General features: G+C 44.1%; 1 protein-coding gene across 5 annotated transcripts in view; it reads left to right on the forward strand.

Moving 5' to 3' along the window:
• Positions 1–2,559: 2,559 nt before the first annotated feature.
• Fbxo34 (F-box protein 34) overlaps positions 2,560–24,410 on the forward strand; it is a 67,228-nt gene continuing 45,377 nt past the window's right edge. For 3 of the 5 annotated variants that reach the window (XM_060382157.1, XM_021650846.2, XM_060382156.1), the window contains exons 1-2: positions 3,088–3,237; positions 3,831–3,947. Coding sequence is in view for 1 of the 5 variants with exons in the window: in XM_060382155.1 (XP_060238138.1) it covers positions 2,572–2,714; positions 3,831–3,947 (260 nt within the window). In the remaining 4 variants the exon portion in view is untranslated. Of the gene's footprint in view, positions 2,715–3,087; positions 3,238–3,830; positions 3,948–24,410 lie in introns of those variants that run through there. The other 2 variants (XM_060382155.1, XM_021650845.2) reach the window with 2 other exon arrangements.

Here is a 24,410-nt window from a genome sequence, read left to right on the forward strand (position 1 = left end):
ATATGTTTAATGTGTGTGTGCACATGCACACATGCATATGCCATGATGTGTGTGTGGAGGTCAGAAGACAGCTTGGGGAGCCCATCCTCCACTTCCCACATATGGGTTCTGGGGATCAGACTCAGATCATCAGGCTTGACAACAGGTGCCTTTACTTGCTGAGCCATCTCACCGTCTCTTTGGTTCCATTTATTTACTAATTCATTTAAAATACTTTTATTTAATTCACTTGTTTTGTGTGTTTGCGTGCGTGCACACCTACCACAGTACATACACAGGTCAGAGGACAACTTATGGGAGTCAGTTTTCTCCTACCATGTGGAACCAAGGAAACGAACTCAAGTCATCAGGCTTGGCCGAAAGCACCTTTACCAGCTGAGCCATTTCCCTGGTCTGTTCATTCATTCGAGACAGGGCCTCATGTAGCCCAGGTTGGGCTCAAACTTACTATGTAGGGAGTCTGGCCCTGAATTCCTATTCCTTCTCCTCCCACCTCCCGGGTGGAAGGGCTGCAGGTGAGCACCACCATGCTGTTTATACGGTGCTGGAGGTTGAACCCAGGGCTTCATGAGGAGCACACACACTCAGTTGACATCCAATGGCCAGACTGTGACAATGAAGTGTGTAAAACTGTACTCCCTGGAAAATCCTCACCAGGCAGAATAATTCCATGCACGCTCTATGCATTCGTACGTGCCTCCATCTCACTCGCCTCTACTTCCTGACTGTGGATGCCATGTGACCAGCTGCCTCATTAAGGCCACCATACCCTTCCCTGCTTCAAATTGTAAGCAACACAAATCCTTTTTTTTTTTTTTAACTAAAAATTCTCTACAGTTACTAATTTTATTTCATATTTTATGAGTGTTTTGCCTGCATCTATGTCTGTGCATCACATGTGTGCCTGGTTCCTGAGGAGGCCAGAAGGTGGAGAGCCCCTGAAATTGTAGTTACAGAATGTTGTGAGCTGCCATGGGGGTGCTGAGAATCGAACTCAGGTCCTCTGCAAGAGTAGCCAGTGCTCCTAACCACTGGGCCATATCTCTAGCCCCCCAAAACAAGCCCTTCATTTCTTGTTTTTGTCAAATGTTTTGATCACACCAATGGGAAAGTGAGTGATATGGCCCAGTAGGCATGGTCCGTGCTATGTGGCCCAGAGTAGCCTTGAATGGCCAGCAACCTCTTGTCTCAGCCTCCCAAATACAGGGATTACAGATGTGTATCACCATGCTTGGCTTATTTTTATATTTAAAAATTGCAGTGTGTGTGGGGGGGGGTATTACATACCATGACACACATGCAGAGGACAATTTTTGGGAGTCAGTTTTCTCCTTCCACCAAGTGGTCCTGGGGTCTGAATTCAGGGTTTCAGGCTTGATGTCAGACACCTTTATCTGCTGCACCATCTCTATTCTGACATTTTGATACTTAAGACTTCACATATATGCCATACATATATGTTTCACAAGAGGTTTTTTATTTTTTTTCCTCTTGTTTGAGTCAGTTGTGTTGGATCTCCTGGGCCTGAAATTACAGGTGATTGTGAACTATGATGCAAGCCCTTTCTTAAAGGGCTGGATAAAGAATTTGAACCTGGGGTCCACACTCGCTAGTGCTTGCTCAGTCCTTGAATGTCACCTTCAGAAGGCTCACAGCCACCTATAACTCCAGATTCTGGGAATCTGACAATTTCTTCTGGTTTCTTCGGGAACCCACACACTTGGCACACAGAGACCTGGAGGCAGGTGCTGATGCAGAGGCCATAGAGGGTTGCTGCTTACTGGCTTGCTCAGACAGTTTCTTATAAACCCAGGACCAACAGCCCTGGCATGACACCACTCACAATGGTCCAGGCCCTCCCCATCCATCACTAATTAAGAAAATGCTTGAGGTTCCTTCGTCTTGGATGACTTTAGAGTATGTCAAGTTGACATAAAACCAACCAGCACACTGAAAATGGAAACTATAATTTTAGATTTTTAAAAAGGTCATTTACTGATTCAATGACTTGAATATAAATATTGAAAGCCTGCTTTTTTTTTTTTTTTTTTTTTTAAAGACAGGTTGTGAGCCAATTGAACAGAGTTCCTTTGGAAAAGCATACAGTGATCTTCCAGACAGAGCCCAGGGTGTTGTCAAATTTGCTTTGCCATATTGATGACCATGAACCTCTGGTTCACCTACAACTGCTATCCGAATACTGGGGTTACAGATAGGAAGCAACATCCAGTGGGCTTCCTAAGTAGTTCTTTTTACAAATCTGAATTCTGAAATAAAGCCATCAGGTGTGTTGGGTATCTAATAGCGTCAAACCTATTAAGGCTTCTGGACCACCTGGGAGCGTTAAGGACCTTGTCGCCCTAACCCTGCTCTAAGATGAGGGTCCTCCCCCTGCGGTCACACCTCGACCGCTTGGGGGGCTCGGGTCAGGCGCTTCTCCCAGCTCCCAGCTCTCTCCGCGACGCCCGCGGCCGCCGGCAGGGGGCGCCGGCGCACGCACGCTCCGCGGCCCCGCCCCGGGCAACCGTCGATTGGGCCGGCGCGTGATGTCACGCCGGTTTAGCCAAACAAATGGGTTTCGGGGCGAGCGTTGGGCTCCGCCGCCCAGCGCTGAGCTCCCGGTCCGCCTCAGTCGTGGGGAGCGCGTCAGGCCTGCCGCCGCCGCCTCGGGCCGCCGCAGCCCCGGGCCAGGCCCGGGCCGGCCAGAAGCACAGGTGGGCCGGGCGGGGGCGCGGGCGCGAGGCGGGCGGCCCGCGGCGGGCACCGGGCGCTGGGGGCGGGGACCGCGGGGCGCCGCGCTCCGGGTGCCGCCGCCGCCGCCGCGTCCTCCGGGGCGCCGTCCGCGCGGCCTGGCCCCGAGGTCGTGCGCGCGGCGGTGCCCGGGCCCCAGGCGGGCGAGCCGAGCTAGGCCTCCGCGGACGGGCTGCGCGCGGGGCCGGGTGGGGGCCGCGGTGGGGGTCCCCGGCGCAGGTGGACGGAGCGTCCCCTCCACCCTCCCGGGCCCCGGCGTGTGAGCCCGCGGCGCTGAGGTCACAGTCCCGGGGCTCGGCGTGCCTGTGATGTCAGGGCTCCGCCGAGAGAGACCGTGATGTCACCGCAAGGCCCCGAGTGGCGACCTTGGCGCGCGGAAGGGCCGGGAGGACCCGCGGGGGAGAAAAAGGAAGTTCTGTCCTAGCAGATTGGAACCGAAAATTGTGGCATCTCGGCTTTGCACAGTTTGAATGTAACAATTGTCAGGTGCTCAAACTTCATTTCAGAGAACATAGTTACCACAATTTAAGGACATTTGGTTTAGAAATAGAGAAATCATAGGGGATTTTTTTTCCCTTTTTTTTTGGAGGGGGGAGGGGGGACGGTGGGGATAGTCACTGAAAGTGCCTTTTAGGAAGCTGAACTCAGTTTGATGGTTAGATGTAGCAGTTGCTGGGGAGGGGTGCGCGGGGCCAGAACTAACCGGAGGGCTGATAATTCAGTTGGCTTTATTTACCTTTTTTTTTTTTTTCCTTTTGGCCGTAATCTGCTTTTTTGTTAGCGAATGGCCAAGGCAAGCAGATCTTGAACGAACTTTGTCTTTCAGAGAAGGGGAAGCTTGAATTAATGCAGCATTCTCCTTAGGATTTACTTTATACAGGTGTCCCCACCCCCACCTCCTTTCATTAGGGATATTTGGTTTTCTGTGATTATAGTTCGGCAGCAAGCCTCCCCCCCCCCCCTCCCCAAGACTGGTCTGTAACTTAATATAACACGTCTGAAGACCGCTTTTTAGGTCAGGTAACTAAAATTTTGTCGGTAGTGCTCTGGGATGTGATTTTGTGGATGTTTTTCTGCAGGCTTTCAAGAGATAGCAGAGCTGCATGGAAGCTGCTGTGCTGTGCTGACCTGCTTGGGCTGCTCCAGCGGATAGGCCCCTTCACCCTTTTCTTCCTTCTTGAGTCTGGTTCAGAAAGGTAGGGGACTTAAAACTGAAGCACAATTACAGTGAGGGTTTTCAGCAGGAATCTTCAGTGGGAATTGTCTGTGCTTCTATGTAATAGTGGGGTTTCCCCCCAATACTTCTGTTTCCCATTTGTTTTTCAAATATTGCATTTGTAAAATGCAGGTATCTTTTTTTATTGGGGGGGGAACAGGGTCTGGCTGTAGCTTTGAGTGGCTTAGTATTTGTGGTGCAGCTCAGGGTAGCCTTGAACTCTGAGCAGTTACTGGGTCACTGGTGTGCTGGGATTACTTGTTCATGCTACCACAGCTGGCTCCTCGAAGACTTTTAAAGTCTTTCTGGATTTTGCCTCAGTGTGCAGGTGAAATACTATTTAACACAAGAAATGAAAGCAAAAACTATCTCTGTTAATATTGGATTTTGTGTGTATGTCCTGAGATTCAAGTCCAGGATCTCCTGCAGTATTGGCACTGGGCTGCATTCCCGGCCCTTACTGTTGAATTTGACTGGAAGTTTCCAAGACAAGATTTTCTCATAAACCTTATGTATTTTATCCTCACCAACCTTGGTAATTCCTTAGCCATTGTGTGTACCGTTGAGCAGAATTTTTCCTTTAAGGAAATTAGAAATTGTATGGTAACAATGTCCAGTTAAGGCTCTTATGATAAAATTTGAGCCTTTGGAACACCAATGATTGCATTAATGTGAAACTGCTGATATGGGGGATGGGGTCAGTGGGTGTTAATCAACCTATTATTTAAGATGAAAGAATGGTCTTACGGGGGATATGTCCAAAAGTTGAACATGATACTAAAGGGACACCTACAAGAGCCCTTGCTAAGCCGTGATGTCCTTCATGGCCCTGTGTCAGTGGCTCTCCACCTTCCTGATGCTGCGACCCTTTAATACAGTTTATGCTGACCCCTACTATAAGATAATTTCATTGGTACTTCCTAACTGTAATACTGCTCCTGTTATGAATTGTAATATAAATATTGGATAAACAGGATAGCTGATGCACAACCTCCAAAGGGGTCAGGACCCACAGATTAAGATAATCAAAGTCTTAATGTGTTCTGATGTCACTAAGAAACCATGGTGGGCATGAAGAAGCCTACTTAATATGTATCATTGCATAACAAGCCATAACTCGAGGGAACATTTGTGTAATCTTCTGCTTTTAGCAGGTGCTCCTCACCCACACGTTGCAATTTTGGATCTTGGAAGCAGCTTTTACTTCTTAACCGGTTTTATGGAAATTTGAGATTAAGCTTATTTTAAGGCATTTGTCATTTATTCACGCACTTGAAGGGACCGCAGCGGACATTAGTAGTGGGCATCTTTGATGGATGAGGCAAGTGTGATGAGTGAGGGTGTGTGCTGGGATTCTTTAGGACGTGTGCGTTGTGTCAGTTACATCGCTAACTTGCAGAAATTAAGGTATAAAGGCTTCTACTTTCTTTTCTAAGCTTAGTTTATGCTCACCAGGTTTAATTCCCACAGCAGATTGTAATTCCGGTGGATTTTTCTCCCCTCTTAGTATTTGTTGGTAGAACATACTTATCTTGAGAGACTTCATTTAGTGCCACTTTCCCAAATTTGCAGCTGTTTAAAAGCAGACACTTGGGGGAAGCAGCTATGGTGTGATGAATGCCTTCCCTGTTAGGTCATGTGTGACAGGCAAGAGTTCTGCAAGGGTACCGACCACGTGCAGTCCTGCAGGCAGCCACAGAAAAGAGCAGACTGGCACCAATGCAGGGGTTATTTGGAAATGGAGTCCTGTCAGCCCTTTGTCTAATGTATCTTCTCGACTGCAGTTTATGTTTATGGGATTTTGAGCAGAGGATCGAGCCTACCGTATTATCACCCAGGACGGTGTTCAGAACTGAAATGTGCATGGTCCTCAGTGTTTACTAAAGTCACTCAGCCTTTCGTTTTCAGCTTCATGTCTTAGTTACCACAGGAGACTGCAAAGCCCTGGTTCTCTACCTTCCTAATGCTGTGCCCCTTTAGTATAGGTCCTCACGTTGTGACCCACAGCCACAGTTATTTTTATTACTAATTCATCGCTGTAGTTGTAATACTGTTAGGAGTCCTAATGTAAATATCTGTTTTCTGATGGTCTTAGGTCACCCTTGTGAAAGAGTCCTTAGGTCCTGAAGGGGTCATGACCCACCAGGTGAGAACCACTGCTCTAGAGACTCCTGTCACGAGAACTTAGCTTCATAACCCAGCTTGTTTTCACGTTAACCACAATGTAAATCTGTGGCTCCAGCCGGTGCTGGCGTGCCTGTACGCCACTGTCATCCAGAAAACACTTTTAGAACATCTTTGTGCCAGGGACTGAGGCAGATGATGTAATGCCCACTTCACATTCTTATCATTTTTCTTTCTGGTGTGCGTGTGTGTGTGTGCGTGTGTGCGTGTGCATGTGCATGTGTGCGTGCTTACCCTCGTGCTCCGTCCTGTGTGGGGAGATGTGTGGAGACCAGACATCGATAGCAAGATGTCGCCTTCAGTTTCTTGGACACTCTGACCTTTGAGGCTGAGTCTTACCTGCTCTGTTAGTGCGCACTCAGGCAGGATGACGCTGGATGTGAAGAATAGATAGCAGTGGACATCTAGAGGTGACAGAAGCAGAGAGCCTGTGAAAGGCTGAGGCCTGCCTGAGCCTGTCTTGTAAAGAGGTCAGAGGCACCCCGAGCTTGCATGGCATTAATTTCTGTTCGTGAAGAACCTGGGCAAGGTGTTCTGTCTCAGCAGTCCCACTGAGTGAGGGCAGAGAGCAGCACCTAGAAGCAGTGCCTGAAAATGTGGGGCAGGCTTTGGAGTTGGGAGAGATGGACAGTGGACCGGTTTGGGGAGTGGGCTACTGGGAAAGGAACTTCAAGGACAGCTGTAGACTTGGGTAGAGGTGAGGAGTGTGGGAAACTAGATCAGCGGCAGTCCATTCTTCGAGTGGACAGAACTGGGCAGATTTGTGCTGTGTCCTTGTTGGAAAACCTTCTGGGCAGTAGAGTGAGGCAGATGCCAAGTGCTGATTGCATGTGGCCCCTCCTGATCACTTATAGTAATGTGGGGGTGACAGAAGCAAGTCGTACAGAAGGGACAGAGAAGGTAAAGAGTCGAACAGAGTTCAGACTGGCCATGAGAAGCGATACTCTGTGGAGAGCATGCGGGGTGTAGTCAGGTGAACTTTGGATTAGTGTAGGTCGCTGGATGCCAGGTGCTGTGCATCAAGACAGTAATCCCTCAGGCATGTGGGATCTTTACATTGGCCTTGCCCATCACAGTCCCCGAATGACTGCAAGGTTCTCTTTCTCACATTCCAGGGGCTGACTACTCCAGGTGTGCTCCGGGTCACAATGGCCACCTCTCCGGAGGTCTTAACCTTTGGCTGTGTCTGTGTGGCTCAGGCTCCTTCAGAGCAGAGTGCCTAAACACGTGTGTGTGTGTGTGTGTGTGTGTGTGTGTGTGTGTGTGTGTGAATGAACACATGTGCGGACTAGGCATTCTGTATTCACCTAGATTTCAAAGTATTTTTTGGACAAATTTGGAGTCCAGACAGAGACTCCACCCCCATCCCCAAGAGGTGGGCCATGATGGAGAACACCGCTACTAGGGCGCAAAGCTCAGTGGAGCATTAGAAGGGGGCTTGCCCCCAAGACCTCTGTGGAGCCTCCAGCTCACACTCCAGCTTGGTGAAGTTTGCAGCATGTGCTGTGTCCCTTCAGAGCCATGGGAATGGCTGCTGCTTGGCTCCTTGGGGGGGCCCAGTCCCCAGCATAGTTTGTCTGAAAAGCAGGTCATGTCAGAGAGACTGTGGACCTTTAAGGTTTCACATGCTTGTGGGAAATTCTGTATGAAGTGACAGCGTCAAGAAATGACTTATTTTTTAAATTGATTATTTATTTGGTTTTTCTCGAGACAGCGTTTCTCTGAGTAGCCTTGGCTGTCCTGGACTCATTTCATAGACCAGGCTGTCCTTGAACTCACAGAGATTGCCTGCATCTGCTTCCCAGCGTGCTGAGATTACAGGCGTGTGGCACCGCATCTGGTGACTTATTTATTTTTTTAACGCATGTTCTACTCTTTGGAATCGTGCCTGATTCACCATTGGTTTTTGGAAGCATATGAGCTGTTTGGTTTTACAGGCCTGTGCTAGACAGCAGTTTGCTTCATGATACATTACACTTTTGATTTTCATTCATACCCATTTAGATAAAAGTCTGGACTTAAAGAGTTTTGAGTTGTTGCTGCAGTTGGTTAAGATATTTGGGGCTGTTAGAAAGGAGCGCAGATATTTTTATGACCATGGGAGGACTAGAAGTGAAGATTTGTTCCCCTGCCCCCAGATTCTGTGTTGAACCCTAGAAAAATCTTGCAGGAATCTTTGATTCTTCCACCATGTGAGACCATAGTAAGGTGCTATCTATGGGCCCTTTCTGCTAGTGTAGTTTCCCAGCTTATCATTATCAGACAAAGGATTATCACTTAAGGATTCAGAGAAAAGAACTTTTGTTTTCTTTTTTAAAAGACTGGAAATTTTGGTATAAAGTATCAGTAATAGAAAGGGTTTTTAGGGCCATAATTTAGCGAGAACTTTTAAAAACAATTTTATTAGTTTCCAATATATGAGTGTTTTCCTGTTATGTGCCTGTGTATCATGGATGGCCTGTTGCCTGCTGAGGTCAGAAGGGGGTGTTGGAAACCCCAGAACTGGACCTACAGATGGTTGTGAGCTGCCATGTGGGTGCTGAGAACTGACCTCGTGTCCTCTGGAAGAGTAGCCAGTGCTCTTAAGCACTGGGCCATCTCTCCAGCTCCTGTTAATGACGTGTTTTGAGGAAAGACCAATGTGAAAAGGAGACTCTTGGTGAAATCCTTTCCCTATCTGTCTCCATAGGTTTTGCTGACTTCATTTTTTTTTTGTGTGTTCTCTCCTCCCTTGTTTCTTGCCTGCCTCTGTCTTCTCACCTTTGCTGCCAGTTCTTTCTTTTCCAGATCTGGACTGTCCTGCATTCTTGACCCTCTTAAGGCTTCTTCACTGTAATGTCTGATCATGCTTCTGTTTGTAACCCACACACTTTTAACTTGCTGGGTTTCCATCTGCTGAAAAGAGAACCCTTTTGTGTTTGTTTGCTTTGTACTCACTGTTGGGGTTCAAGGACTTACAGCACTCTCAGTAGTAGTCTTACCACCTGGGACTTAATGAGAAAGGATTTGTAAACACTGGGCTATCTACATAAATTGAGCTTCTAGGAACAAACCCCAGAATTGCAGTGCAGAACCAGCCTGCTAAGCGCCTACTGCCACACAGACTTAGGACTGGTGTTTGAACCACAGGCTACTGCGGCAGTGTTTGATGGCAGTTTTTTGAGAGAATGTCATGTTATTTCTGTTGTCATGTGAGACCTTTCCTTCCATATGATGCTATGAACAGAGTTTGTCTGCAGTGTACTGTGTGAAGAGCTGAATTTATTCTCTCAGATCATCTTCTGTTTGAAGATAAAGCCTTTTCCAATTTTGTTGCTTCTCAACAAAGCCATAGGTTGTAGTTTTCTGAGAGAGCTTAGCGAAACCAATGGTGACATTAATTTTTAAAATGTTGTAATAGAAAACTAACTCATTCACTGTCTAGCACCATTGAGAAGTCCAAAGATGAAATTTTGACTGAGTACTTGTGTGTTCCGACCGTATTTTTTGCCTGCTTCCTTTATTTAAGGCTCTCAACTTTCATGCTCTTTGTCCCTTTGTGGTCATAGTGTGTTTCTCATAGTTCAAGTCCCATGTCCTCATGCCACATGCCTCTGCATGAGGACATACAGAGGGAAAGAATTCTGTAGAAGCTGTGGGAAGGGCTCCTAGGCTATTCCATGAATATCTTTTTTTAGTCTCAAGTCTGAGGCCCCTTCCCTTGAGCAGAGCATGACTAACACACTACCTACATGTTGTTCTTGGAGAGGAGGCATTCCTGAGGCCAGGGACCTCTAGATGCAGACAGCATGGCTCATTGTGTGACCCTAAGTCTACCTTTTCCTTGCTCCCACTAGACAAGCAGTTGTTCCATTTTAGGGACGTTATCTTTTCCTGTTTAATCTTTGCTACTGTCCTTATCCTCTACTGTGGAGTAAGGCTAGTCTGGTGGATTGAAGAAAGAAAACTATACTTTGTTTTCTGAGCACATTACAGTGAGAATTAGTATGTTAGAAGAGTTAGGCTACTTAGGATAGTGCTGTCCAGTAAAAAAACAGTGGGAGCCATACATGCAATTTACTGCCTCCTGTGAAAACCTGTGTGTGTGGTTTTGGACAAAAATTCCAGAGATGATGATTTCCTCTTCCTTTTCTCACACTCTCTGAGATATGGTATAACCCAAGCTGAGCCAGAGTTGAAAGTCCTCCTGGCTCAGCCTTACACCTGGTAATACTACTTTTGAGTTTGAACCTACTCTCATTTTTTTTGTTGTAATGCTTAAAAATTGTTTTTTATGACTACACTCTCCTCTACTCGGTGTGGGGTTACCTGCAGTAATCCTGGTACTCAGTTTCTTCGCCTTTCCTTTCCTTTTTCAACTAAAATCATTCAAATATACTGGCACATGCCTATATTCCCAGCATTTGGAAGATGGAGGAAGGCATCCAGAGTATAAAGCCAGCCTAAGCTATGTTTAAGGGCAGCCTGAGCTACATAAGACCCTGTCTCCAAAAAAATACCAGACCGAAACCAAACAAACACAGTCATCTATTATAAAAAAACCTGTTTCCCTAAAGCCTCCTTAGACTTCTCAGTTCCTTCATACCTTTCCATTTCCTCACACTCCTATTATGTGCACATTGAATACTTGGCTTCTTAGTACTTTGGCACTTCAACATATATATATATATATGTGTGTGTGTGTGTAATTGTTCTCTAATTGTCTCGTGTGTATTAGCTCTATTTCCTCTTCTAAATCATAAGCCTTACATCTTATATGCCCCTAAATTGGAGGCATATAATTGAAGATTTAGTTTTTCCTTTAATAAGGATATATAGCTAGTTATTTAAATTTGTATCCTTAAAGTTTTTTTTAAGTTGTTTTGCTGTCTACTCTATTGACTAACTTTGAGTTATGTTTTTAGAAAACTGAGTTGTTGGAGTTTATGTGTTAGTGTGTGTGTGTGTGTGTGTGTGTGTGTGTGTGTGGTGCTGGGGATTAAACCCAGGGTTTCACATGTTCTAGGACAGTGTGTTTTAAAAATAAAAACAATTCTGTTTATATACTTGCTTATTTGAAATATAAAATATATAATCCTATATATAAAATTATAAAATATAAAATAATGACATAATTATTGATTAGCTGGAGTTTAAGATAAAGTCTGTATTTGATGAGGAAATCTCAGTGGACCCATTGGCTTTATTGTTAAAGAACCAGGAGAGTCAGAGAGGACCAGTTTCTGAACTAGGGCAGGGGATCTTATTTCAGGCTCAGGCAGCAGGCTCAGTCTCTGGGTTCTCAGCACCTTCACAGCCCCCACTCACTTTAGTTGTAGAGTGTAGGCTTCTGTCTGTCAGGCTGTCAGCTGTCAGGTGAAGAGCTCTATCAGTGTCTGGAAAATAAGTTGAAAGAGGGTCTGAGGACTTGAAGCTTTCTAAGGAATCACCCCTCCCCCCAGTTTCTTTAACATGGTAATGATTGGGTTGATGAAATATAAATATGTTAACGTTTTTAATTTGTGGAATTTTAAGACCCATTATTTCTTCAGAAATGTAAACTAGGCATTGATGCTAAGAGCATTAGTTTGTGTTCTGGGTTGTTGGCTTGCTTGCTTGCTTGCTTGCTTGAGACAGTATCTTCCTAGGTAGCCCAGGCTGCCCTACAACTCAAGCTCCTACCCTGCTGTAGTGCTTGGATTGCAAGCGTGCCCACCAGCCTGGCTGGGTTCTGTTGAAAGACTCCCAAGAGCCTATCTAGACGGGGAGACCCCGCTTCCCAAGGAACAGCGAGACCAGCCTTCGGATGCAAGTCGCAAGAGGTTTATTTTGATACACGGGTACCCGGGGCGACCAAGCCTATCGGAGGACTTGCGCGCCTCTCGGTTGGGGTGACGGGTTTTTATAGGGCTCGGGAGCAGGAAGCGCGGTTACAGAAGCGAGAAGCATAGTTACAGGGGTCTGATTGGGTGGTTTGAACAAAGCCGTAGTTAAGTCACGTACCCAGAACAGGGAAGGCGGGAAGGCAGATTGTGAGCCAAGTCACGTACCCACCCGGAACCGGGAAGGTGGGAAAGAATGCAGCGAGGTAGCTCTCCCCTCAGGGAACTTACTGCTATACCGCGCCTACTCTACATAGTGTTAACAATCGCTGCTTATCTTTTGGTCTCTCATTTCCCCCTTTCCTATGATCATTTGAAGACCCAATCTTGGGTCTTCCAGATATGACCCCTTGTATCTTATAGATTTATTTTTTTTTATAATGGGATTTGGGGTCCCTTCAGGGTGGATATAGGGGTAGTAAGCCAAGGAGAACTATTACAGGATCTCTCTAGGCTTTTAGCCCAGTTGCTGCAATATTAGTGTCCATTTCAGCTAAGCAGATGTCCAAGACAATAGCTAATGCCAGGGAGCCCCTTTTGACTTAGCATTTCAGCCTGCTAGGGGGGATTTGGGCGTAGATCCGTCTTCTGGAGCTTCTTCGAGCTGACCGTTGGACCGTAGGCATCAGGGGCTAGGAAGGCTGAAATGCCAGTCAAAGGCTGGGCAATGGGGAAGTCCCAAGCATCTGGTTCGTTGATCCACCCGAAGAGGCAGGGAGCAATCATGTCAGTTTCCAGGAAGTCCAGATCTCAGCTTGCAGTCCACAGCTGATCCCGGACAGAGTTAAACAGGTGAAGATCTGCTGAGACAAATTCAGACTGGAGACAGAAGTTAAAATTTGTCTATTAAATGGGAAAGATCAGGGAAAATCTCATCTGCGATCCTTTTGAGCTATGCCAGATCCAGGTCACATCCTGAAACTCATATGAAATTTTAGTACACAAAAGGAAATATACATAATTTTAAATACTCAGAAAAGTAACATATCAGCAAATTAAACATTTTGAGAGTAACAGGTAAAACTGCATCCCACTGAATGAGTATCAGTTAGCTGTTTGTTTTATAACCTTTATACACAACCTAAGTGTGTCCACAGTAACATTTTTTTTCTGTGGGCATAGCTGTTTGTAATTAGTCACGAATGAAGCTTGGCCATTTTTATACACTCAGCATATACTTTTAGTTTTTACTTTTACTTTTATGTTTACACTGGAAAGTTAGGCAGAAATACATTACTGGCTTTTAGTGCTAAACCCTGGATGCTTGGACTTTCCTTAACAAAGCAACTAGAAGGAATAGGTTTAGGATATTTCTGTGTCAAAATCTACCCCAGAAATGGCAGATATTAAGAATACCATACTAAAAGCTATGACTTTTGGGTCAGATACACACATTAAACAGATGTTTTTAAAATAACGAGAAGCACCTTTAGTCTATCTTTAGAAGCCAACAAAGGAAATTAAAATCTTAACCTGGTGACTGAATAATAAGCAGTTATTGCTCCATCAACTTATCAGAACTTTACTGATCAATGCCAAAACTCTGAACTTTTAGAATTTTATAACATAAGCACAACAGTAGCAAAGAGGGGGGAGAAATTTAAAATATTTCCCATTTTTAATCTGCTTTAAAATATTTATCTCTTTATAACTTATAATTATCTTTAAAAAACTACTTAGACTCTCCAATCTTTTGAATTTATCAACCCTGAAACATTTCTTTAAACTAAATAATAACACTTTAGATTTTTACAACCCAAACTCCTATATTTTCAGACCCTATATAAGCTCCACTTATTTATCTTAAGACATGAGTCCTGTGAGCAAGGCAAACCTGTCTTTTTTTCTAAATAAGGTATCTAGTACTCTGTGGTTCTAGCTAATGAGCTAACAGTCGATCTAATTGTCTTTTCTCTAGCTGCAAAGCTACCGTAAGCTTAGCATAGCCGTCAAGGTGTTCAGAGACCTGAGAAGGATAAATTATAAGCTAAATAAATACCAATCCATGTGCCAGTCAAAATGACAGGGATGACTAGTTAGCCCATTACCTAGGCAGTGTCCCTGGCTCCTGTGTTTCAGCATCCTGAACAGACGCAGTTCTGCCAGGCACATAAGATGAGAGACTGTTTCTGTGGAGAAAGAAACAAGAGAATGGCCTCACCTCGCCCTTAGCAATGTGAAACATTGACTCCAGGTGTCCACAGTTTTGGCTGGGCCCTAACAGTGGGCCAGTTGAGGCAGTATTGCCCAGTGGTTAGCATACCACAATCCAGAGTAGCATTCATCTGTCGTTGTGCCCAAATCTTCTCGGAGACCTTGGGGGACCTACTGCCAGGATTGCGGGACTTCCTGTCACAATAGGCTTACACATGTTAAAATGCCTAATTCAGATTTCTGACAAGCTTGAGGGCCAGCATATCCAAGTTACTCTGTTTTTATCATCTGCTCTAAACTGTGTCCTATAAAACAGAATGCTATGATCTCTGATTCTAGCATATTTTCGAGATGCATGTCCTAGAAGTATATATTTTAAGACAAATAGACAAGAGACTAGGTAAGGCTCAACTGCAGTATTTAGCATGACTTTAAATCTGTTCTTTCTGAACTAAAATCAAAGCAAACCTTTTAATCGGATACAGTTTATAGAGAGGCTAGCTAATCTTGCTGCTCCTACCACTTGCATTAAAATTGAACATTAAAAAGCTTTGCATTTAGCACTAATGACTAAACATATCTCCGGACCAGCATGGCGGCTGGCCACGTGTAACTGAACTGAGCTGGAATCCCTAAACAAACATGGCAGCCAAACTACAGCTTCACGCGCTCTCTATTGCTGAACCATCATGGCGGCTGGCCACGTGTAACTGAACTCAGCTGGAAGTCTTAAACAAATATGGCAGCCAAACTACAGCTTTACGAGCTCTCCATTGCTGAACCATCATGGCGGCTGGCCATGTGCTAGCATTAGCACAGGCTGTGACTGACAATACCAAACATGGCCATTAGGTGCTGATGATACAGCAAACACTTCGGAGCTTCCATAATCCCCCACAACCAAAAGTTCCCAGTAATCGAACAAGCTTTAGAACCAACTGCATAACAGAACAATTTTAAACTGTAATTATTTTAGCCATACCAAACCTATCAGCTAGAATTTTTTCCTTAAAAGAGCATAAAAAACATTTTGTAATGAGGAATCACCAGCCTTTTAAATGAAGTATAACATTTTACCTTCAGATTTCTAGCTTTTCTTTTCTGGCTTGACCAGACATGCTTACTTTTTTGCTCTCTTTCTTGCTTTTCAGACAACATAAAAACTCTCACTAAAATCCTTTCCATTCTGACATGATCCTGCTGAAGCCCAGAGTCTACATACGATTTGCTTTTTATAGGTAAAGCAAAAGCAAGTTACATTACTATAAAGAGGAGTTCTGAAACTGCCAAATTTTTTTTTAAAATAACTTTCCTGCATCTGATAACATAAAGGTAACAACCAAACTCTAAGGAACTTAGAACAAGCTTTAAGGAACTTGGTGAAACTTCCCCTTTTCTTTGTCTCAAGATAAAGAACAGGGTGTAAACATGTTTTTTTATAAACAAAGCAGCTTATCAAACAGCTCTCCATAAGATACATTTTAAAAACTGCAATTTTCTCAGTCATTGTCATACCCAAATGTCTGATAAACTTTAAACAATTTTTTAAAACCCGTTTTTGCAATATTAAAACAAAGTACCCCTTTTGTAGAAGTCACAAGGCATAAACATAATCTTTAAAATTAAAACCAGATTTTAAAACCAGAATTTACCAGTGCAAGCAATTTAATTTTTAAAACCAATACCAATTTAAAATAAGCTATCCTTTTAACCTAGAAGGAAATGAGATTTGACCAAGGTTTTTTTCTTTTTTTTTACCCATACCAAGATGGCGGTTACATTATAAAATCACATGGTGAAGTCAAGATGGCGGCGAGACACTGAGACACTTTAGACCACGTGGCAGCCTATAGAATATGCGCTTATGGATCTAATAAAGCGCATAGGCACACATTTTAAACAAATTTTGGGAGACCTTTCAGAACAGAAAACAAAAGGTAGACAAACAACATTCACTACACTTATGACAAAAATCAGGCAGACAGAAGACAACACAAACCTCGCGGTACGAGATCGGCGCCAAAACGAAAACAAAAATTCAGATGGAGACCGTGTCAGAGGTCTGGTTCCTCCGTCTCCCAGATGAAGCACGTAGCCTTCTCTCAGGGGCGTCGCCCCAAAGAGTCCCACTCGGCTCGTGTTTCCAGACAGGAGGGAACCCAAGAAGGGTTACCTTTCAGACCGGGAAGCAAGTGATTCCCCTACCAGGCACTCCTGAGACGTCTCCCAGGAGGCACGGAATAGAAGTCCGAGCCCGTCGGCTCCTTCTAGTTTCCGTCTGATACAGATGACCTGGCCAAGTCCAGACCACAGGGGGACTCGAACCCCCTGGAAACGAACTCACACAAAGACAGACCGTTTAACACAACCATACACAAGACTCACAGAACAAAAAGCCGGCAGGTCTTACCTCCCGACGCTGGGTCGGTGGTCCCTGGGCGGGGGTCTCAGATCTCGGTGGGACCTCCAAATGAAAGACTCCCAGGAGCCTATCTAGACGGGGAGACCCCGCTTCCCAAGGAACAGCGAGACCAGCCTTCGGATGCAAGTCGCAAGAGGTTTATTTTGATACACGGGTACCCGGGGCGACCAAGCCTATCGGAGGACTTGCGCGCCTCTCGGTTGGGGTGACGGGTTTTTATAGGGCTCGGGAGCAGGAGGCGCGGTTACAGAAGCGAGAAGCATAATTACAGGGGTCTGATTGGGTGGTTTGAACAAAGCCGTAGTTAAGTCACGTACCCAGAACAGGGAAGGCGGGAAGGCAGATTGTGAGCCGAGTCACGTACCCGGAACCGGGAAGGTGGGAAAGAATGCAGTGAGGTAGCTCTCCCCTCAGGGAACTTACTGCTATACCGCACCTACTCTACATAGTGTTAACAATTGCTGCTTATGTTTTGATCTCTCACTGTCACCTTTACTCAGCCCAATTTCACAGATTACTATTCTTTGGTAAGTATAAGTCTTTAAGAATTCTCCAGCTGGAGCCAGGCTGTGGTGGCACAGGTCTTTAATCCCAGTACTCAGGAGGCAGAGGCAGGTGGATCTCTGTGAGTTTGAGGACAGCCTGGTCCACAGAGTGAGTCCAGGACAGCCAAGGCTACATAGAGAAACCCTTTCTCAGGGAAAAAACAAAACAAAACAAAACAAAAAACAACCCAGCTCCCATGTTCTGCTGTTGTTTTTCCTCAATTCTTAATGTAGAACCCCATTTGCTAAATACATATTGATGGTTATAAATAATCAAAATTAATTGTTAACAGCTAGATACATGATTAACTTTACTAGAGGGCGTACATTTTTGTTCTTGTTAGCTGGTTAATTAAAACTTTTCTTGACATTAAGGTATAACTTGACATTTTAGTTGCATATAAAGTATTGGAACACTATTGTTTCCTTAAAACTTTCAATAAAAGGGCTTAGAACTTAAAAAAAAATCTGATGGTCTTGAAACTTAAGTGAAAACTTCTTGTTTTGTTTGTGAATCTAAATCTGAAAGATGAATTATTGAAAATTTCTTGATTTGAAGAATCTGTATTGTGGATGACCATGATATTTAAACTATTGTCTAAGCTACTAGAAAATCACCTTTGTTCTTACTAGTCACATGACTTTTGGAATCTTTATCTTGCTTGTGTTGCTTGAAATGTATTTATTAGTGTGTGGTTTGTATCTGGGTATGTGGATGCATACAGAGAAGCTAGAGGTGGACACCGGGTGTTTTTCTTGATCATTCTTCACCTTATTTATTTTTAAAGAGTTGTTTATTTTATGTGTGTGTGTTGCACATGTGTGTAGTACCTGTGGAGGCCAGAAGAGGGCACTGGGGCCCAGTTATAGATGATTGTGAACCCCTTGAAGGGCTGGGAACAGAACCTGGGTCATGTGCCAGAGCAAGTGCTCGTTATTTCTGAGCTTTCTCTCCAGCTTCTTCCCTCTTGCATTCTGTGGCAAGGTCCCTTGGTGAACCTGGAGTTTGCTGACTAGGCCCTCTCAGAGCGTCCTCTTCCTCCACCCTACCCTGTGTTGGGATTACAGGCTTAGTCTGAAATGCCCGCTTTTTATGGCTGTGTTGGGGATTTGAACTCAGTTGTATTCTGTAGCCCTGGCTGGCCTAGAACTTGAAGTAATCAGTGTAATTGCTCAGTTTTCATTAAGACATTTCTGTTGGTATTAGGTAGTATTGACGTCTTATTCAGAGAATTTTAGCTGGATTCTGTTTGCCTGGTATGTTTATTTCTAAACTGTTACTGCCAGTTGCACTCAGCAAATGTGTGACTGCTTTGAGTCTTCTACACTTGAATGTTCCACTATCCTATTGCTGAAATTTTAGGTTATAAGATGACAGTATATTGGAAAATACAGTCTTGTCTTCAGGAGTGTTTATTTTGAAAAGTTTGCTGATTATTTCCTATGCCAACATGTACCCCAGAGCACCCACCGTATACTAAGACTTTGTAAATAGTTGGTGGTTCCTTGTAACTTTCCAATCCTATTAGAAGCAATCTGATGTTTGGTTCTATTTTGTTTTACAGCATTGGGCATCAAACACAGGGCCTTATGAATGCTAGGTGAACACTGAGCTACAGTTTTAGGCCAAAATATTTTTTCCGGTTAGAAATGATGGGTGATATCTCCTTTTGGGATGAAATGTAGGCATGTTTAGTTTAACAAGACTGACCTTGAACTTCATCCAGATCCTTATGCCTCAGCCTCTCCCTGGTGCTAGGATTACAGGGGTAGCAAAGCTGGCTCAAAAAATAAAATTTTAGACAATTCTTTTGTTGTTTATGCCATGAAAAAGACATTTTAAAGTAGTGTTAAACTAGATTCCGTGTCCCACACTTGTGTTCCTAATGCTTGAGGGGTTGAAGTCACAGGATCACAGGATCACAGCCTGGCAGCAAATTTCAGGCCACCTAAGGCCACCTGTCTCAAAAAGTAAAGGAGGGAGGGAGGACAAAAACTGTTGAAAAGACCATCACCTATGGTCAGTTTAATACATTTCATTTATTTGATTTATCTCTACGTTTACTCAATCTGCAGGCTTTGCAAACGTTCCTAATTGCAATTCTTCAGGATCTCTATTTTTTGCACCCCCGCCCCAAAATCTTTCATGTGGTTTTGTTGGTTAATGGGATGTTTCGCATGCCTGCATATCTGTGCAGCATGTGCATGCAGTGCCCACAGATAACAGAAGAGGGCGTCATATCCTCTGACATTTGAGTTATGGACAGTTAGTTGCTGTGTGAGTGCTGGGATTTGAACCCTGGATCATCTGGAAGAACAGCAGGTGTTCTTAACTTCAGCCACCTTTTGGCTTTTTAACTGCATTTGGTTGCTTTTGTTTGTTTCTATTTTTTAACGATTCATTTATTATTTATGGATCATTCTGCCTGTATACCAGATCTCAGTATAGATGGTTATGAGCCACCATGTGTTGGTGAGATGGAACTCAGGACCTTTGAAAGAAGAGCCATTGTTCTTATCCTCTGAGCCATCTCTCCAGCTCCCTGTTTATTTCTATTAAGAGCACGTGATGAGAGATTAAAAGATACTTAGTGTAGCTTAATAGGTCCTGTTTTCTTGTCTTCCCTCACAGGAATTGACTTCTCAGTGCTTTCCATCCTCTTACCCTTTCCAACACTTGCATTCTCTTACATCTGGTATGTGGTGGTTTGAATAAGAATGGCCCCTAGGTTGGTGTGTTTGAATGCAGAGTCATCAGGGAGTGGCACTACTTAAAAGGGCTCAGGACGTGTGTCTTTGTTGGAGGAAATGTGCCACTGGGGGTGGGCTTTGAGGTTTCAGAAGCTCAAGCCAAGCCTGGGGGTAGGGGGCTTTCTTCCTGCTGCCTGTGGATCTCTATTAGAACTCTCAGCTACTTCTCCAGCACCAAGTCTGCCTGTGTGTGCCCTGCCATGATAACGGGCAATGGACTAAATAAACTCCTGAAACTGTAAGCAAGCCCCAATTATAAATGCTTTTTAAAATAAGAGTTGCCACGGTCATGTGTCTGTTCACAGCAGTAGAACTTGACTAAGACATGGCTCTTAGAATAATTTGTCCCTTGCAGGATTCTCTAAAACTATGGCTTTTGAAAAAGAAATGTCTTTTGACAAGGTCTTGCGCTTAAATGGTTGAGACTGCCAAAGGTGCCTTTTTCTTCCTCTGTCTGTTGGGTGCCTTCTCCCTCTTTAGAAACAGCATGGCTGCTGTGTCTCGCCTGTTCTTTTGCCACATAGTCTGTCTTCCCACCTTTAGAAAGTTTAGTTTTCATTTTCTCCCCACTCACTGTTAAGCCGTGTTTTATCTCCATTTCTTGTTGGCTGGCCCTCGTGTCAGCAGAGCTCCTATGGGCATGACCTCTCTGCAGCAGGGGCTGGCTGGCTGGGCCCCATGTGTCCTACGGGCTTATTGGAAAGGTTAGTGCCACACCCACAGTGCTGAGTCGGTGTCCTCTGGGCTTGCTGTCGCTGTCAGCGAGGGTCTCTCCTTTGTCCTTGCTCCTGTCACTGCCTGTCCTTTCCTGTAAGAAGAAAGAAATAAATGGGGGGGGGGGGGAAGGAGCCTAGAGAGATTGCTCCTTGGTTAATTTTGCTCTTCCAGAAGACCTGGTTCAATTTCAGGCGTCCATACGGTAGGTTACAACCATCTGTAACCCCAGTTCTCAGAGCTTCCAACACACACACACACACAAAACATTCATACACATAAAATAAAAATAAACCGAATTTAAAAACAAAAAGAAATATGGTTCTTTGCTTTTTTTTTTTTTAACATTTTTGTCAATCTTTATATCTTGGTATATGAACAAAATGTGAGATAGAAAGCCTGAACAGTGCGTTAAAAACAGACATTTCTGATGCAAGAGTTCAGGAGGCACTTGGGCCTGGTGTAGTATTTGAATGGTGCTTTTTTCTTTGTTTTTACATTAAGGTATAATTAACATAGAAAATGCACACATGTTGCATGGCTGGCTCAGTGCATTCTCACTTGTCTGTACTCACGTAACAAATGCTGTAGTCATGAAAAGAGTCATCTGGTCTGTCCACCTGTCCTTCCCCCACCTTCACTTTTCAGGTTGTGTAGGCTCTTTCTCTTCAAGTGTTGTCCATGTCCTGTGGACAACACGTCCTGTCTGGATCTCGTGAGCCACATTCCAGGCAGTGTGATTCAAGGAGCAAAGGCTATGCTGACTGTTTTTAAGGAAGGTTTCTGGAAGCTGCGCTTTGCAGTAGTCTTGTTAGCTAGAATGTATTGTTGCGGTCACATCAGCATAGAGGAGGCGGGCAATGCAGGCATCACCATCTTTCCCTGGTACAGACAGAACTGCAGTGAACCCTGGCTTCCGTGCTGTTTGGTGGATGAAATCTGTAGAAGTTGACCCGCTCGCTAAGATGAGTGTCAGCTGAGAGTACACTGCTTTTTCTTGCTCAGTTTTTATATTGCCAGTCTAATAAGTACAAAAGAAACAATTTGTCCAACAGAATACTTCTACCCTAATGTCCTAAGGTCATTGTCTTGAATGCAGACTGTGCATCAAGCTAATGTCATGCTAAGTCAGATGATGCGCATAGCACATTTGCATTGTGCTTAGTTCAGTCCTAACAGGACACCAGTGGTTGACGGAAAAATAGAAAGGCTCTAACTCATAAATACTTCATAGTGTTCAGAGAGGAAGAGAGAAAGGAATATGTTCCAGGAATCATTACCTTAAAGGAAAAGTAAAGTAAGCTTAGTGTGTCAGAATGTCCACAGTCCCAGCCAAAGGGGGTGAGGGAAGAGGACTACTTGACAGTAGGAGCTGGAGGCCCTCTGTCAGACCTAAAACCTAGATTAGGGCGTAAGGCTAGTTTAGCTTTATTTTTGTTAATTTTTTTTCTCTCGTGTACATTTTTTTAAATTTCATTTTTTATTCATTTTATATCCTGGTTGTGTTCCCCTCCCTTCTCTCCTCCTGATCAAGTACATTTTTTTTTTAATTTCATTTTTTATTCATTTTACATCCTGGTTGTGTTCCCCTCCCTTCTCTCCTCCTGATCCCACCCTCCCTTCCTCTTTTCCCTATTCTCCCTCCCACCCACCCAAAATGTGTAGTCCAGACTGACCTCAAATTCATGATCCTCCTGCCTCTGACTCCTTCAGCGAATCCTACCATCACGCACCACCACAGCCGGCCCATGTACCTTTCTTAACCTGCAATCACATGCATTCACATGCATTCACAGTCTACCTGCTTTAGCATCCCGGGTGTTAGGATTTTTAATTATTCTCTTGGCCTGAAGAGGAAAAAACAAAGTAATAAATGTATGTTCTGTTAGGTTTTCTTTTACAGAAATAGGCATGCTTTATTTTTTATATGATTATTTTTATTGTGATTCTCTAAATTTTCTTTTTACTCTTTAGTTCAGATGGGTTCAGATTACACGTTATATTTTTTTGCTAAAACTCTTTAGTAAATTATTGAGTTTTTCAAGTGCATTTCTATGCTGGGTGTGGTACGGTATACATATAATTCCAGCACTCAAGTTTCTCTGTGTAGCACTGGCTGTCCTGGAACTGACTCTGTAGACCAGGCTGGCCTCAAGCTCACAGATCTACCTGCCTCTGCCTCCCAAATGCAGGTGCTGGGATTAAAGGTATGTGCCACCACCACGTGGTGTTTTGTTGTTGTTGTTTTTATTACAGTACAGGGGCTGGAGAGATGGCTCATCAGTTAAGATCATTGGCTGCTCTTCCAAAGAAACCGGATTCAATTCCCAGCACCTACATGGGAGCTCACAACTGCCTGTAACTCAATTTTCAGTGGATCCAACACCCTCCCGCAGACATACATCTAAGCCAAACACCATTAAATATACATAAAAATAAATAATTTAAAAAACTACAAATAGGAACTTTGGGTTGGGTTTAAGGAAGAAATTCCTAGTGTTTTTCTGGCTAATACTATATAGAGTGTTATAAGCTGTCTTTACTGCCGCCATAGGAAATTGGAGAAGTTAATAAAAGGTAATCTGTAGCCCCCACTACTTGGGAGTCTGGCTCAGGATATAGATTGAGCTCAGGACTGAAGGACCAGCCTAGGTTGTATGATGAGTCTTGAAGACTCGTTATACAACAAGTTCTTCCCACAGGAACAAAAGTATGTGTAAATTTTTCTTATACCATGTGCTGAGGGCCTAGCAGATACCTCTTAGCTTTCAGGGCATATAGCACCTTGAACTTAGCATACACACTAGTTCTGCTTTTTTTCTCTATGAATTTTGGGGAAGTGTTAGGAAAAGGAGTATGTTTCTGTATTAGGTACCTTTGCCTGGCTGTTACGAGACACCTGAGAGAAACCACTTCAAGGAGGAAGTGTTTATTTTGGCTCCTGATTCCAGAAGGATTTCAGTTCATCTTTCCAGCGAAGACAAATAGAGGGCCCTCTTTCTTGGTGGTTGGAGCATGAGGTGTTGGCTTGTTTTCTGTTTTCATTGTGGTAGACCAGTTCCAGGACAAGAGAAAGATACAACCTTCAAATGCCTGTCCTCATGAGACCTTCCTCTAGCCAGGCCTCACCTCCTGAAGGGGGTGGGGGATTGCATTGCTTTCACAACAGCTCCACGAAGTGGGAAACAAGTGTCCAAAACAAAAGATAGTAACAGACATTTTAGGTTCCAATTATAGCAACTCAGTAGCAGTGTGCTGACCTTTCTAGGAGGGAAGGGAACTTAAATATTACAATGCAGTGATTGTGCTTTTGAATCATCACTAGTTAAAGCAGCATTAATGAGAGCTTGGTACCTATGACCTGAGACAGGGGTTATCAGTATCATTTACATGTCTGGAGGTCAATGTTTTTTTTGTTTTGTTTTGTTTTGTTTTTGTTTTGTTTTTTGGTGTTTTGAGACAGCGTTTCTCTGTGTCGCCTTGGTTGTCCTGTACTCGCAGAGATCTGTCCACCTCTGCCTCCTGAGTGCTGTGGGTGCTGGGATTACAGGTATGCACCACCACGCCCAGCTTTGGAGGCCAATTTTCTGTGCATTTCTTTTTCTTTTTTTGAAAACAATGAAACAAATCAAAGAATGGGGAAAAGGGCATTTTTTTCCACTAATGGGCTTTGTAGTTAACCTTCAGGGTCTTTCCTGAGATTTAAGAATAGAAAATGCTGGTCATAAACCCTGCATTGAAAGTAGCACAAAGCACAGTGTTAGGTAGACATGTTAAGCCAATGCATACAGGTTGTTTTGCTAGCATGTACT

The sequence above is a fragment of the Meriones unguiculatus genome, chromosome 4, assembly GCF_030254825.1.
Source record: "Meriones unguiculatus strain TT.TT164.6M chromosome 4, Bangor_MerUng_6.1, whole genome shotgun sequence".
Taxonomy (NCBI): domain Eukaryota; kingdom Metazoa; phylum Chordata; class Mammalia; order Rodentia; family Muridae; genus Meriones; species Meriones unguiculatus.